Source organism: Pleurodeles waltl, chromosome 12 (genome assembly GCF_031143425.1).
Source record: "Pleurodeles waltl isolate 20211129_DDA chromosome 12, aPleWal1.hap1.20221129, whole genome shotgun sequence".
Classification (NCBI taxonomy): Eukaryota; Metazoa; Chordata; class Amphibia; order Caudata; family Salamandridae; genus Pleurodeles; species Pleurodeles waltl.
The window spans coordinates 330,956,804-330,974,141 of NC_090451.1; the positions used below are offsets into that span (position 1 = coordinate 330,956,804).

At 41.0% G+C, this 17,338-nt stretch overlaps 1 protein-coding gene across 4 annotated transcripts in view; it reads right to left on the reverse strand.

Moving 5' to 3' along the window:
- Positions 1–17,338, reverse strand: part of NKD1 (NKD inhibitor of WNT signaling pathway 1) — a 158,375-nt gene that overhangs the window by 23,078 nt on the left and 117,959 nt on the right. For 3 of the 4 annotated variants that reach the window (XM_069216452.1, XM_069216451.1, XM_069216449.1), the window contains exons 5-6: positions 16,427–16,527; positions 5,149–5,244 (exon numbers count right to left, since the gene is read on the reverse strand). In XM_069216452.1, coding sequence (XP_069072553.1) covers positions 5,149–5,244; positions 16,427–16,527 — 197 coding nt within the window. The remainder of the gene's footprint in view (positions 1–5,148; positions 5,245–16,426; positions 16,528–17,338) is intronic. The other variant, XM_069216453.1, reaches the window with a different exon arrangement.

A 17,338-nucleotide genomic window follows, 5' to 3' on the forward strand; every position in this document is an offset into this window, starting at 1 on the left:
TAAAACACATCGCTTTCGTTTTTCATTCAGAAAGGCGCCTTCTTGATAAATAGGCCACAAAAAGCGCTTTGGTTCTTTCTCTCTGTCAAAAATGACTCAACTGCTTTACTTCATTTAGAACAACTTGGACTTTGAAACCAGGAACCATAAAGCAAAAGAATATCCTACCAAAAGGGAAGGAGGGCTACAAGGGGCCTGAGTCACAAATGAGTCACAGAGCAGCACAGCGAGAAACCCAGGACAGATGAGTGAGGAAATGAAACAAATGGAGCCCGAGGCGCAGGTAAGTTGCATGACAGACAGCAAGGGATGCACGTGCAGAGCAGGTGAATGATCTGTTTCGTGATTAGTGCTAACGGAATCCTGCGGGTCACCTCCTTAATAAGCTATACTGTCAAGACCAAAGAACTGTCATCTGCAACGTTGGCACTGAATGCCGTTCACAACTCAGATTTCGACCAACTCTATTATTTCACTCAGGGGCATATTTATACTCTGTTTGCGCCGGATTTGCGTCGTTTTTTTTTACGCAAATCCGACGCAAAGCTAACTCCATATTTATACTTTGGCGTTAGACCCGTCTAGCGCCAAAGATCTTGGAGTTTGCGTCATTTTTTAGTGTGGACACCTACCTTGCGTTAATGATATGCAAGGTAGGCGTTCCCTTCTAAAAAATGACTCTAAGGCATGCGCGCCTTATTTAAACTCCCGTGCAAAAATGACGCACGGGAGTGGGCCGGCCTTAAAAAATGACGTCCAGCCGCTTTTGCGTCATTTTTTAACGCCTGGTCAGGGCAGGCGTTAAGGGACCTGTGGGCTCGGAAGGAGCCCAGAGGTGCCCTTCCATGCCCCCAGGGACACCCCCTGCCACCCTTGCCCACCCCAGGAGGACGCCCAAGGATAGAGGGACCCATCCCAGGGAACTTAAGGTAAGTTCAGGTAAGTATTTTATTTGATTTTTTTGTGGCATAGGGGGGCCTGATTTGTGCCCCCCTACATGCCACTATGCCCAATGACCATGCCCAGGGGACATAAGTCCCCTGGGCATGGCCATTGGGCAAGGGGGCATGACTCCTGTCTGTGCTAAGACAGGAGTCATTTCAATGGGGTTTGGGCGTCAAAAAAAATGGCGCAAATCGGGTTGAGGCCAAAATTTTGCCTCAGACCTGACTTGCCCCATTTTTTGATGCCCAAGCTCCATTTTCCCCTACGCCGGCGCTGCCTGGTGTGAGTCATTTTTTTTTACGCACACCAGTCAGCTGCGCCGGCTAACGTCATTCAATTAATAAGGCGCCCGCATGGCACTTTGGAATGGAGTTAGCCAGCGTTAAAAATGTTGACGCACAACGGCGTTGGCGCAGTTGTGCGTCAAAAAGTATAAATATGGCCCTCAGTTTGGAGAACAATAAAAAATCATTTGAAGCTGGAGACAGTTAGTACCTATCCAGCAAGAACAGGAAAGAAGGATCTCACCATGATTCTTGAATAATGCAATGTAAACAATGATAATTGGTGCTGGCTTGTTTCCCCCCACTGTAAAACAGGTGAGCGCAGGAACTGGGGACAGAGACAAAGTCTAACAGTGGGATACCTAACATACATCCATATCTCCAACTCTCTTGAGTTCTGTTATTGGCCTTACCTTTCCTTCTGGGCAGTACTCCACAGTCCATCCTGGAGATCTCTCCAGGCTGGGAAACGGCCTATTCTAACTGGCCAACCGGTTAAATTTCCACTTCCCCACAGTATCACTAATACCTGCACACCTTTCCTAAACTTGTGTGACAGAACCACACGCCATTACCATGCATACCTTTACAACATGACCATTACCACACATATGCCTTTACCAACCATGCCTTTACCACACATACACCTTTACAACACCTGCCTTTACAGCAACAATTTAAGTATTTCGCAGGTAAGTATAAAGCACATATATATCTCAAAACAAGGTTGTCCTATATGAAAACGCACTCCCAACAGGTTATGGAATCGCGAAAATAGCGCAGCCAGCAACTCGCAGTGAATTCTTTAAGCATTTTCATTATTTCAGCTATAGCTTTATACCACCCAAGAATTTGGGTGGTATAGCTATACCACCCAAATGCCCTTACCCACACTAGACACTAAAATACCCTTGCCACCCAAATACCCTTACTCACCCTAAACTCTAAAACTACCTATCCAACCTATATGGCCTTACCCACCCTAAACCCTAAAAATACTCCTACCACACAATACCCCTAACCACCCTTAACCCGAAAACACCCTTGCCACCCAAATTCCCTTACCCACCTTAAACCCTAAAATGACCCTTGCCACCCCTTACCCCCCCAAAAAAAAAATATATATATATATATTTAAATAAGCACACTACATTTTTGTTGTAAAAGCATGTGTGATAAAGGTATATGTGTGGTACAAATGTGCGTGGTAGAGTCATGCATTGTAAAGGCATGTGCGTGGTATTGGATACGTAGTAAAGGTATTGCGTGGTAATGACCACATAATTAATGCTGGTTCCCATTTTCTGCACACATACAGAAAAGATTAGGTTTATCAGACCATGTAGAGAAAGTGTAGTGTTCACAACTGACCCCCAGGAATGCTCTGGACAGCAGAGGCAGTTAAAAAGGCAAAAACATGCTGACCATGACAATGAGACCTAATGGCTCCTAAAGTTTCCATATTTTTAATCTTGTGCTCCAGAGACAACATAAGGACATTCTATGCACTTAATATACAATTTTAAATCCACCCGTTGATTCCCACCAAATATACCTCACACACATATTCAATCCATAAAGAGCTCATGGTGATCCCATCAGCAACAGTGTTTGCAGGAAAAGGAGTGACTCATAATGAAGCATGCCACCTAATGTGGATGAGTGGTGTGTGCCAGTTATTTTACACTAAGCGTTAAGAGCACAGTACGTATAATAGATCAGTGTAGAGAGATAAAGGGATCCCAAGTCTCTGATAGGACTTCTGTACTTCTTGAGATTCACTGACTAATAGGGAGGATGTACAGTGGGTCCTATAAAAAATATATTTTGCTACATCTGACCCTTAATCATGAAGGTCAAATTACCTGAATTATGAAAAACAAGGGTTATGCAGGCAATAGGACAAAGTGTATCCTTTGTCTTTTAGGAATCACATCTCCACTCCTCCAAGAGGTGCACATGGAGAGGAAATCAACCATGTTGTACAAACATTTAGACACCTATTACCTTGTCCCTCTCCCATCACAAGTTTGCCACCATTCTGAGAAAAGGCCTTGCACAAGTGAAAGTGGTCATCTTCAAACTTTGGCCTTGTGATTAGAAAGAAAAGCTTAAGACTGAGAATAGAGAGTGGGACCAGAGATTTTTTAAGTCATGGGCAAAGTGGGCAATTGTCCAGGGCCCCACCTTTCAACGTGCCCCTGAGAAAGTGATTTTTCTTCGTCTATCTTGATTCTATTTATTTCTCTATCACACCCTTTGATATATAATTTAATACATTTTGGTATCAAGGGGCCTAATTTACCAGAACATGGGTAATGAAACACAAGGTTGACCTAACAAGGGCCCCAAAAATATTTATTGCCCGAGCCCCGAAAATTCTTAAGATGGCACTGAGCAGGATTGGATACAGTACTCAGAAGGGAGGGTAAGACAAATAATGAAATGTTCTAATTGAGCCTGCAATGATGCCAAGGCATCTTGGATTCGTTATGCCAGTGACAAAATGTGTTTGAACGAGTCTCATTGGATGGTCGGAGGAAGGCGGAATTATCTCAATCCTTTTGGAATACTGGTAGTCGCTGTGCACTCATATTGCTTCTGAATGTCACAGCAGTCTATTTCATTAGAGGTAGGGGACATTTCTTTTTGATTTGCAGGACCTATAAATAACCAGGGGAGGTGGGATATTTGATGATTCCACAAACCGATAATTTGGTGGTCAAACTACATTTTATTGATTATAAGTAATCTACTATATTATTTAAAATTAAACCCAATGCGATCTAAAAGAGTTTGGCTCCTTAAACTGCCTTCCCAACATAACAGAAAAAGTTTTTTTCTGCACTTGCACACCAACGTCGTATTAGTAGACTTGAACCAGTGAATAACGAACTACAATAACGTGTATTTCTGTATTTTATTGTGCTTTGTTTGTTTGTCCATATCGGAGTCTATTTCCTGGAGAAAGGTGTATGCACAGAAGATACTGTATATAATGCTTTAATTAGGTGTGACTTTCCTATTATGTTGAGTGTTCAGAAAATTGCTAGACGGTATCACACTAGGGATGATTGTTATGCCTAGTCTTTTATGTCTGTGCTTTTGCTATATCCGGCATATTCTGATTACAAATGTAATAAAAACAATATTAACAAACTAAAAAGAATTAAGAAAGGTCCATAACTCTCAAGTTCGGGGGATTTAATTTTATTCAGGTGCAATCCTCTTTTGGACTGCCTCTTACTAGAGGATTAGTGAATCCGGTTACATTAACACAGTTTGAATAAGCTTTGGAAGCTTAACAAATCTGGTCCTGTGATCTGCCAGTAAATGTATCCGAACAAACTGCGATTTAAGGTCCAAGTTGTTATAATACTCTACAGAAGTCATTTGTTACAAAAAGCTCACAAAAATCAAAAGTATACATTTTCTTCTACGTCACATTTATTAGTTAACAAACAACGTTTTGTTTTTCGTTGATCAAATATTATCTTGAGTAAAAATATTAATTGAGCTTATATGTATTTTCAGTAAACCAATCACAAAAAAAAGGTACAATAGAACCTACGATGCTATTCATCAACTGCTTTCATATCGGAAGTGTTGTGAAAATAGGTGTAAAATATATCAGTCAAGAGTGAGATTTTCCAAGGAAGACCTTAAAAGAAGTAGATGAGCAAGCTTTCAGAACCAGGTTAAAACAGAATATTTTAATTTACTGGCTAGCCAGATTCAAGGTTCAGAGATCATGGCAAATGTATTTTAATGGCCACGCAAATTGCAATTGTTAAAAGTAATAAAAGTGGGTTGAATAAAATATGATGCACTGAACCACCACAGAACTTGGAAACACTAACGTAACAAGTATCTAGGAATTTTGTGACTAATAGTCAATGGTAGGTCCCCCTTTGCTTACCTCTCGGGTAACTCTTCCATTGTTATCGAAGTCATACAGTGTGAAGGTCCACTCTTGCCGGTTATCTTCCTCTACAGACACATCACATTCCAATTCCTAGGAGACACGCAAAGAGCAAAGAGCAACGGTTACCCAAAAAATATTCTTCCTCAGGATCTCAGATCCATTAGGATTCACCCAAGAACTGAATGTCCCTTGTGAAAGGACAATCCTTCCCCAACAAGCACCCACTATGGAGTGTACGGACAAAGGGCGAGAGCATCAAATGTTAGAAACAGAAAGCAGACTCTCACTCAATCAGCCCAGTGAGCTGAGTGGTACCCTCAGATTTCCTTTCAAGGCCCGGGCACCTCGAGGCTGCCAGTCACAACAAGCCCAACAAGAAAGCTACAGTGCAATCCAAATCAAAGCCACTGTACGCAGGGAAAATAAACAGCTCCAAATAGATTTGGCTTCAGAGAGCTCAGAATACCTGGTTGATCCGTCAACATGCAACCAATTCCCTACAGCAGTAAACAGTGCCCCCCTTATCCCCTACCGAGTTCAAAGGCAACCTTCGCTCAGTCGTGGCAAGCCCTGCTGAAAGATGCCAAGTGCCCTACACTCCCGTGGAAACACAGCCTCCGATTGCACAAACATTCCCAGCAGCTCTGAAAGTCAAATCACATTCACCTCACATTTAGGCGGTCTCTCTTGACACTCACGCGTTTCACATTCTTTTATCCGGGGCCTTAAAAAAGGCATTTTCCATCCCCCAAAGGCTCCAGCGGAGCGCGTCTAGAAACCTCTAAGTCGCCGAACAAGGAAACCTCCTGAGTTATTGGGCCCCTGCCACATATTAATAGTTTCCCGTCCCACACTGCCTAGCACGAGATGTTTATATGAGGATGTGCCCTGCTTAGTTAATAACATGGCACCCGTCCCTGCGTTAGTCATGGTCCTTGTACCAAGTTATAACCTTGATGGCATGCCAAGAACTAAGATGGAACAAATGCGGGCTTTACTTCTGCAGAGTTCCGCTTTTAACTGGCACCCTCGAAGGGCGGGGGCCTTCCAGCTTTCATGGGGGTGCCTTGGTGGTAATTTTTCTTAGACTTTTCGGAGCAATGTAAAAAGTTGAAATATTAAATTAGCCTCTCCAGGTTGTCCTCGCTGCTCTAATGTCGGGCTATAGTGGGTTTTATTTACCAGGAACACTAGAAGCGCAAAGAAAAAGCCGTGACCTTTACTATTGTGGTAACCATATTATTGTATAAAGAAGTTACATTTCTTAATAGAAACTGAAAATGGAATGTGAAAATGTGCTGTTTCCAGTGCAGCTGATAATATCAACCATCCAATTTCAGTGTTTTTTAGAGTTTAATTTACAGCTGAAAGACAAGTCCTAAATGCACTAGTACAATAAATTGCTGTGTTTTTTAAATTATATTTTTCTGTTTCTTAAAATGTAATTTTTGTTCGAAATAGTAATGCATAATCGATCAGGACCAGTACATATTTTGCGCATTAATTACTACAGAGCAAAGGTTAAATTCCATTTTATAATTACATTACTGCCAAAGCATCATGAGACAAATATTGCTCACTGCCTCACATATTACATTGACAATGAATTTACACCCGGGAAAGAACTTCCTTAATAGTTACAAGATTTGTTAGTGTGACTTTACATTGCTATAAATCTTTAACTCCTTGTGTCCTGGTATTTTGTTTTTTTACAACAAATACATATGAAAAGATTGTATGTCATAAGACATATATGCAGATGTACAGATTGTAATGTGTGCTGTTTATTAGCATTGTTAAACTCTAGTGTAAGAGGGTGGTTAACATGCTTCCACCCTTCTATTACCATGCATTAGGTGTAAGGGCATTCGTTAGGACCTACTAATCCACCGCTGTCTTAACCTGAAGTTAACAATGTAATATAGAGTAGACAATCAATGCAAGTCATCATGTAAACTCATTCTACACCTACCAAATGAGAGTGGAAGACCTACGTGGGGGCACAAAGGCAGAAGTGGCCATTCAAATCTGCTCATAATTATATCCTTCCTGAAGGAAAAACATTGGCCTTTGAAGAGGTTGGAGAGGACCTCTCCTCAGTCTTTGCTGATTAAATCATCAAGAGAAGGGGCACGTTAACCGTACCCACACACTACAGCTTAGCTAGTTATGGTCCCCTACCTCCTCTCCTCTAATCCCTCTTCACTCCTTCTAACATGACATGAGATATCCTTTATGGTTAGAAATCCATGCCTTCTTTCATAATGCAATCCCTGCCTCCTCTCTTAGGAATAATGCCCATGACATTACCCCCATTATACACAACACTAAAAGGACATCTCTACAAAAAGTACTGTGAAAGCCAATAGGAGTTACCTTGTTGACTTACTGGATAAAGCAATGCTTTTTTCCTACATTTTTAAATTTGGCAAAAACTGAGAGAGGAAAAAAATTTTTGTCAAGATGTGCTGTCGCCAGCCGACTTATTCTGTAGGCATGCACATGTGTTATGAGGTACGCATGCACTTACATTACCACGCATATGTGTGCTTACTGATATAAATGGCTGCCATTTTCTTTTCTTTTTATTGTTCTAAGAAGGCAGATGTGCAACGGATTTCATAGGACATGACAGCAAATCACAGCTGCTGTTCCCTCAAAAAACGTGCTATTAATGTATTTAAAGCACTGCAAGGGGCAGGGGAGCAAAGGAGGCATGTGTAAGGGGGAGTGAAGATGAAGAAACTTGGGCTATGAATTGGAGGTGGTAAGCAGCACGTGAGTGAGACTGTAAGAAAACACATGTGTTCTCATTGATTGCTTAACAAAAAAGAAAAAAAACAGCAGTTCGCTTAATGTGAGCAGTGGAAGGACACAAGTTAGCCAATCAAAAGGACCGTAATAAGTCTATATTGCAAGGGAGTGACAAACACAAAAACACAACACAAACAGATGAGAGTGACAGTAAAGCCACCCAGTGGTAAGTAATCGGTGGGCCCTAAGCCCACTGTAAGATTTTGGTATGGTCTACAACAGGCTTTTACCTACAGAGAGCTTAAACCTGTCTGGTAGGCGAGACCTAAAAAGGACCTTCCCCACCCCACTTAAATTTGGCATCAAAATCTAGTCACTAGGTCCCAAAGCTCCAATTTCAAACCTCTCTCTAACCATACCCAAATATCAAACATACAGGATAACTAGTCTGTACTAAGCCAGAAGTTCACATTGAGTTTCAACTCTGCTAGATTCACACAAATCCTTCTTTGCTCCTTGAGTTGAATGGGGTCTGTCCTTTTAACAGGTGGCTTCTATTGGAAGCAACTCATGGTTGGAGTTTTAGAAGATCCCACATACGGCGACCTCCCTGCCTCCACCACACAATGTGTGCAGAAAGTATTCAGTGGGCTCATGCACCTTATCTTTAAAATGAAAAAAAGAACAGCAGTCACAACCAAACGTCAGACTTAGCACTAGCTCCTGGTGTCTATCCATATGAAATTATGGATCTGTCCTACCATTTAGAAGCGCATTTGTGATAAATGAACTCTTAAGATCCACCACTCTTATGCTCAAACGTTCGTCTAATGGAAATAAGGCAGTAGGACTAACCATAATCCTTGTGACAGAACATTAGGCTCTTTATTGACCCACCGTCTTTTCTAGTCAGAAATGAAGAAATGGTTAGCAAGAAGAGATTGTTCAAATGGCGCTTGTGTCGTGAGAAAATTCTCATTTCACTCACCACAACATGAATAATTAGATGAACTGATTTTTCAAGAGAAGGCTGAGGTCAGTTAATCCTCCTCATTGTATAACAAAAATATCATGGAAGGTTGGAAATGCCCTTGAACTCAGGACATCAAATCTTACCAATTGCCTGGATTAGCAATACATGGCCCTGGAGTAAGGACTTGTAGCAGATGGTATCTACATTCAAAAGCGGAAGGTTAAAGACTTTGGGTCAGGAACCTATCTTCCTTTACATTCTCTCTTTACATGCTTCAAACTATAAGTTTTAAGGGCAAATCACTCTCTCTTCCTTTGCTTTGTTTCACTAAAACGATGAATTGGCACCATTTGTAATGGTAACTATTTCTGTAAGTGGCAAGGATTTCAGAACAAACTTGCAGATTACGCATCAAATGGCTAACTGTGCAGGCTACATGTGATAGACGCTAAGTATAAGTATAATATGTAACGGCAAATCTCTTTTGATGATATGGTCTGTTGGCTTCTGCAGAGAAGAGGGTGCATTCGCCAAATGTGGCAGAGCAAGGATGATGGGAGGACCCAGAGTGTGAGGAGGTGGGAGAGCCAGTCTGAGAGGACAGGGAGCACTACAGGTGTCGGTGAGGGAGAGGAACCACAAAAGAAGAATTAAAGCAATCAATGAGAGACAGATAAATGTGAGGACAGACGAATGCCCAGAAGAGGAAAAGAAACTCAGGCTGGAGTGGAGCAGGTGTGGAGAAAGAATGAAAACAAGTGATTTTTTGAAAGTGATATAGAAGGGGGGCAATGCTTATCTGAAAGGAGCATTCCAATAGCCCAGTTTCCCTAACGGAATACCATTGTGTATGCTAGATAGGATCGGGATCTTTGGCCATGCAGACCGGACAAGCCATCCGTACTGCTGCCACCCGTCTTGTGACTGAAATGAACTCCACAAGACAGGAAACCTGACGAGTTTTCTCTAAATACAAGCCCTGGCATAACGTATTTTGCCTCGGACTCTCACTCTCTCTCTCTCACTGACTCTCTCGCTCACTGTCTCTCCACTCTCTATTTCTCTCCTTCTCCCACTGTGTGTCTCTCTCGCTCTCCCTGGTTTTCGATCAGCCCTATTCACCTATTGGTCTGTTAAGTGTCATACAAAGCCCAGCTAAAAAGTAGTTCATTTGAATGCCAGCACTGGTAGGCCGACCTCTACCTGAATTTCTGCATTAATTACATTTTTAAAAATAGTTTTTTTGTAATGTGTTTCTTATTTTTTTGACACATAAGCAGCATTAGCATACGCAGCAACATTAGATCGCAGCATTTTTGTTTTTTTGGTACTTTTACGTTTTTTAATGTTCACTGCATACGTTTACAAACATATATACTGCACTCTTTCAATGGTCAAGCCTATTGGCTTTGCCAATGCTTGGTATTTGTAATGTATACAGATTGGTAAGGGTAGCATCAATCTATTTAGCATCACTGTGCGCTCAGGGGCTTCCACAAATTGAGTAATCAAAAATGCTACGTAAAATAAACAAACTACCCTGAGTAAAATAATTTCCATTGAAGTATATTACTCTAACCATGTCTAAGCACTTATAAAGGACAACTTGACTCTCACTTATGCCTAAGGGTCCCTTTCGAGAAAAATCTTTAAAAAACTGTGATAAAAAATGTTCTGTTCACCCTGAGAGAGGCTGAATGTATAAACACAAGTAACCCCCACATGCACCAGGGGTAGGACAGGCAAACAGTGGCCAGTAAAGCATTCTAGCAGGGACAAAGAATAACAGGAAATGATAATTACAAGTATATTAGCTTAGATGTGGAGTGAAGAAAAGGGCAGATCAATTGATGAACCGCTTTAAGACAGTTATAACACCCGCTAGGCTAGGTGCGCTACACAAATATCTACAAAATAAATATACAAACAGGCATATATCTCATTATAATACGGCAATCGCTTGATTAAAGAATGGTTAATATCACTAAATAACACATTAAATAAATGAGCGTGCATGTATAGTGAAAAAAGTGAACCAGACAACGGAAAACACACAAAGCAAACAAGCACTGGCAAAGCCAACAGGTCTTGTCTTGCTTTGTCAATGAATACCTGTGGGTTTAGCCACTAGCTTTTGCTAGTGCAGTTGATTCGCAAAAGAGGAAAAAAGTACATTTTGCAATACAGTGCGGCATTGACAAGAAAAAAGTATGATGCAAAAAGTGTGCTGCTCCATGTGTGCACGTGTGCTTCTCCATGTGTGCATGTGTCATCACACATGCACTGGTACGTGTCATGAAGCAGAGCATCACCACACGTGTCATGATGGGTAGGCCATATTGTTTTTTTGTTTTACTTTACTATTCTATGATTACAGAAATCCATCTTCGAGTCATAAATTAAAAATATATGTAAAGTGAACCAAACCACCTTTAATTTTGAAAAGGAGAGGCCCGGCAGCAAATTGCTGCTACACAGCCCTTCAAAACGTTTCTTATTAAACTAGTTTGAAATAAATAAGAAGATGCAACTGCAGTGCGGGCATGTGGGGGTTTAAAGAAAATGCCATTGAACTGCAGGAGCATCAATGGGGGCAAACAATGGCAGAGCAACAGAAATGAGGTAAGACAATAGAGAAAGCACTGCCAAGTGACGAGGGCACCCATGGGGGAAGCTGTTGAAGAACTCGAGGGGATATAAAATAATATTTTAAAAATGATTGGTATGGTGAGGAATGAGGGGCAGAACACAAAGCTTATGTGGGCATTTGATTGGGTATGTAGCACATAAGGGAGAGCCTAAGAAACCATATGCACCTGCATGAAGTGCGCAAAGGAAAAGAAAAAAATAGCTCCCCAAATGTTAGCAGTGGAAGTATAGAGGTCATCCAGTAAAAATGGAAGGAAAAGATGCTTTATTGCAAGGGTGGGACAAACAGAAGAAGAGGTCCGAAAGATATAGAAGGAAAAGCGAGCAAATGAGATTGACAAGAAAGCCAACCAGTTTTAAGCAACGGACTGTCTCAGAGACCACTACAATTATTGGTATTGTTCATAATTTGTTTTCGCCAATAGACAGCTAAAGGCTGACTATAGATAGGCAAGACCAAAAATACCATAAAAGTAGTACAGTAGCAGTGGGCATCCACTTTACACACAATGGGGTTCTACACAGCCCCTCACTGAATTCTTCCCATAAACTATCCTGGTACTTACAGTGGTCAACTGCTGATTTGCCTGTTGCACAACTATTTCTGCTGGACTTCCAGAGAGTTCAGAACCTGCTGGACTAAAAATCAGCTCTGGGTTTGCACCAATGTAAAACTCACCCTGAGGAAGCTACAGTGACTTCTAATTAATGAAAGACGCAATCTAATAAGCTATGCTTACTTCATAACGAGATCAATGACACACCACAGGGTGTCTAAGATCATCAAGTACTTCTAGCCATCCAAATCACTGAAAAGAAAGGTGTGTTCCATTCACCCATAGGACAGAAAATAATCATGGGTTAGATCACTTATTGTACAGGGTGTGCCACTCTGGAGTGTTGTTGTAGCACATCCATGGCTCCGAAAAGCCATCTTAAAATTTCAGAGGGGCTTGAAGATCCACTTTTATCTGTCAATATGCGACTATGCAACACAGTAGTGCTCAAATTCTTCTGACATCTCTAGTTTATTCAGTCACATTTTTCCTGCTGATCCTTGTGCACCATCAATAGTCTATATATCTAAATCTGCTATAAGACCTACCTACACTGCATCTGATCACTGTAATCTCCTAACCAAGCTTGTTACTCAGTCTATCATAGATCAATCTATGGAAGATAGAACAATACAACAACATGATTTCAATTATAAAATAGAGCCAACCTTGATTCTACCTAGGCAGATGAATTTATCTTTATATTCCCCTTGATGCCCCCTGTCGCTGCATACAGCACTTTACAAAAACACCTGAATTAATATAAACTGCAAATAAGAATTTTAAAATCTAGTTGAACACTCAAATTGACGAGGTTGTGCAGACAAATTATCAGAGAAGAAATACTGCGTGGACAAAATATTGTGTCAATAATATTGAGGTCCAAAATATCATGAGTTAAGTTTCTATTGGTAAGCAAAGCTTTACTATATATAACTTCACATACTTGTACCTTGACTAAATATATCTTCAAGGTACATACATGTGGAGTTAAGAACAGTAAATCTATACTTATTTATTTGCATTTACCTTCTCAATATATTGATCCACGGTGTTTTTGACACAATACTCTGTCCACACGATATTTGTGTTTCCGATATTCTGTCAGTGATCCATTGACAAATTGAATTTGTAGTCTTACTAACATGCAATCACTCTCAGTATTAATTTGTTTGCCACAAAGACTTCCCATAAAGTGCACAAAGTAACCAACAGTTACCTCTATGCCATTTATGTTGACAGGCCACAAAACCTCCTTTTGTGGTACACTGGTTTGAGTGCAATAACACTAAGTGCATGTCTGGTTCATTCTATGCGATGGCAGAAGCATCCTTTCCCAAATGGCTTATAGTCTGCGGGATCATGTTACAGTTCCATTCCCACTGATTTGTTTCTTTGGCCAGCAGTGCATTTGCACCTGTATGTTGGCAAAAACACTGAAGTTCCAAAAAATAGAAATACCACATGCAAATAAGGAAAGCATCATTTTGCTACAGTATATTCGAACTATTGCTAACTTCCATGCTCAGTTTCGGTGACAGGCAGGGATGAAATTTAAAATGTTATTTTTTTTCAGAGTTTATTGAAGTTTTGCATTGTAAATTACAAGCTTCATTTTGTATCTTGCCAATGCTCACCCTCAGTAGGTCAGCATGAGGCGTTCCTGACAGCAAGAAAACGAAACTTTACTGAAGTAGGCAAAAGGTAACTATTCAACGTTGCACTTACTATCGATATTCGTTATTTTATTACTTTGTGGCATAAAAAATGGTAACTTTTCAAATTTCAACATGAGTATCATAGCCATTTTCCTGTTTGGCACTGATTGATTAGAGTGTGGTTACTCCTTCAGGGTGACACAGTGACCACACTCCAAATTTAGAAATGTCTGCTGTCCCAGCAGTCATGGCAGTTCCTGTCAATGCACTGAAATTGTGTTATGCAGCTCTGTCAACATGATGGAGCTTTATGGCAGACTTTCAGTTTCTTTTTTTATTTCCCCCAAAAATGCTGGAGCGTGATTCTCTTTTTTAAAATGAAAACATGGTATGGTTCCCTTGTCATGGGGCTTTCTCCCATGGTGCGGGGGTCATTGAAATGTCTTTACGTTCACTTACCCCTAAGTTTTGAATTGCAAAAGTGAACATTTGCTGTTTGTTTCCCAGTCTAAATAAGGGAGGTGGACAAATGGTGCAATCTCCAACTGCCCTTAATCTATTGGGTTGTCTGAGGTGTATGTCAGTGACTGAGACGGAGTAGTCTCCATCACTGACATCCTGAAGGTCTGACAGACTCTAAATGAGCCACGTGGGCCTTCAGTACAATGAAAAGTGTACTCCGTCACAACAGAATTTCTTTTTCACTGTACTCTAAATGAGGCAATTGGAGCCAAATTGTAATCCTCACAAAAAGAGCTCCTTGAAGTTCAATGGCATAGTTCCTCCCTTGGAGGTTTGTTTACCTAATCTGCATTGATAGAAAAGTACATGTTAACTAATCATATAACTGTATCTGCATGGATAGTAAAACACATGTGTTTTTTGCAGACTTGGAAACCAAAGACAGAAAACTAACTACTACTGTATGAAATCATTCTTAAAGAACACTGAGAACTACCCTTCAGAGAGGGAAAACACCCTAGAGAAAAACATAATACACACAAATCCTTGCATCATGGTTGATTCATATCCTAGAGGTTTCGTTCCAGACTCACTCATGATTACTCGCTCTAGTTTTAAAATGATTAGGGGGTGTATTAAAAAAAATGTCTTAGGAATGGAACCAGCATGTGTGCCTGAGTTTGGCACCCATCCACGACTCTTTGGTATTTAAGAAGGGCCCACAGATGATTGTGCTGCACCTGTAATACCTGTAATACAGATTGTGCCAGTGCGATCTCACGTGGGCGTCCCCTCATTTGCTTGATAGTGTGGCTCTACAAATGAGGAAGCACATTGCCTCTGCATCCATGTCATAGTACACAAACTGGCATAGAGGCAAAGGAGCTGTCAGGTGGCACACTGATAGTGTGCAACAAAGAGGTGATGCATAGTCATTGCTCGCTGAACATTGTCCTTCAAAGGGAGGAAGAAGTTCCCTATGCCCCATATGCCTCACTCACTGTATCCACCTGAAGGAGGACCTGCATGCCCATTTGTAATGCAGATGTGATGTTGCCTGCAGAGTCAAAGGTGCACTTATGGCTTCAACCTGCTGGCAGGTGTGAGTTCACAGCTGCATTGGGGACAGCACAATCATTGAGATAGGTTGAGTTGATCTGACTGGGTCCAGTGCGCCCAGTTTAAGATGCACCACAGCACACACCACGACAGTATGCCTTATCTGTGATATAGACTCTGCTGTTTGAAGCTGCCAGCCCTCCAATCAATGTGCAGGTAGCAATGCGGCTTACTTTGGAACGAGGAACAAAGATACTCCTACAGGTGGTAAATTGTGTTACTGCACCTGCCACCAGGATGATGCTTCGGGTGTTCATAGGACCCATTCCTACCGTGTAAGTTGCTCCTGCAGGCGGGGCAGTGGCTGTGTACCTTTTCTATGTCATGCAGTGTCAGAGTGACTCCTAATGGTGGCCTCTTTGCTTCTGTCTTCTATTGTTGGATCTGTAATTCAGCATGCGTACAGTGGCAAAATGAACCTTTATTTGCATGGTTCCATGTCACCATGCAAATGAGGGCACAGACCTGTAGGACTACACCAGCGACACGTTTTCATGTCACAGTGCAAATGAGAGCACAACCCACTGGGATCGCACCGGCGCTACATGTCTGCTGGTTCTATCTGTATTACAGAAGGGGCTGTGCAAGCAACTACAGCACTGCCTAGATGCTTTTGATAATGTGGGCTCTGGACCCCTACCCAGAAGTCAACATACCAGGTTATGTGTCGTCAGCATCCACGTTTCACAGCGATAATTTGCCACACACCTCACCCAAGCTTGTAAAAGCGCTCTGAAATGCCTACAAGGCAAAACTACCATGGTATATTATTGAACATGAATGCATTGGTTACCCTTTTCACAACAAAATAGGAAAGGTACACTACATAGTGCTCAAAAAAGTTGGGATTTTTTTAGCTGAGGAACTACAAAGCCTCTCCCTCACAAAGGAGGTGATCAAAACCTATTACAGAACCATTTTCATCAAAAGTATAGTCCTGCAATTCAGTGTGTGTGAGGAAAAGTTGCAATGCTAATTTCAGATTCATACATTTCCTTTAAACAAGCCTCTATCCGAATTAGCGAGTGCACTGGGACAGTATTCTTTGCTTTTGATAAGGAACTAGTGCATGTTCATGACTAGAGAATGAAAATACTTACTTCAAATGTAAGCTTTTTCTTGCATGTACGTTCGTTTTCTTTATCCGTCTTCTTTTCATCACTACAAAATATTCCTTCAACCTTCTCAGGAGGCAGATCAACTGCAAAACAAGTAGTTAAACAAGAAACACATTAATTTGTGTATTCCAGTAGTAAACAATAATTTTGGAGATTCAGACAGCCTGTGAAAAATATTGGTAATCGGTACCAAATTCAAATGTTTCTACAGATATAAAAATTCGACCAACCAGTTAGAAATTACTATTAGAGTACGAAAGTACTCTTGATATGGCAAATAGCTTTCGAAGGGTTGTTTGGCACTATGCATTCGAATGGGAAAACATTGTTGCAATTGCAGCTTACACAAATTCAAATTAGAAACAACAAGTCATCAAACCATCAGGGTAAGTATTTTGCTGTATGAAGTTAAGAATCAAATCCACACTAGAGTTACTCTCAGCTTTAAACTGGACACTTGAACTTTCACCCCAAATCCTGACATCCTGTCACTTTAGATTTCTTAATCTACTTTATAAGCTTTACAAAGTACAGGCTGTAATGAGCCAGAAAGCGTGTTCTCCTTCCCTTCAATAGGAAATAAAGTGATTGTGTATTCCACCATACTGCGAAGATGTTCTACAACATTTCGAACATTTGTGTATGACAGGGTCAGCAAACCATGACCCGGAGATGGCCAGCTTGTTTAACATATGATGGAAGGAGCCTGCTTTGTGGAAATAACACCAGTGAAAAGATGTTTGTGTTCAGAATCTGACTGATTCAAACAGTCAGTATAACTTCTGTCTTCAGAGGACACTACCTTTAGCAAAACACACTACTTCTCAGAATTAACCACACAGCTTAGATCCGGACTTGTATTCTCCGAAAGTCCATCAGACAATACTTCTCAGA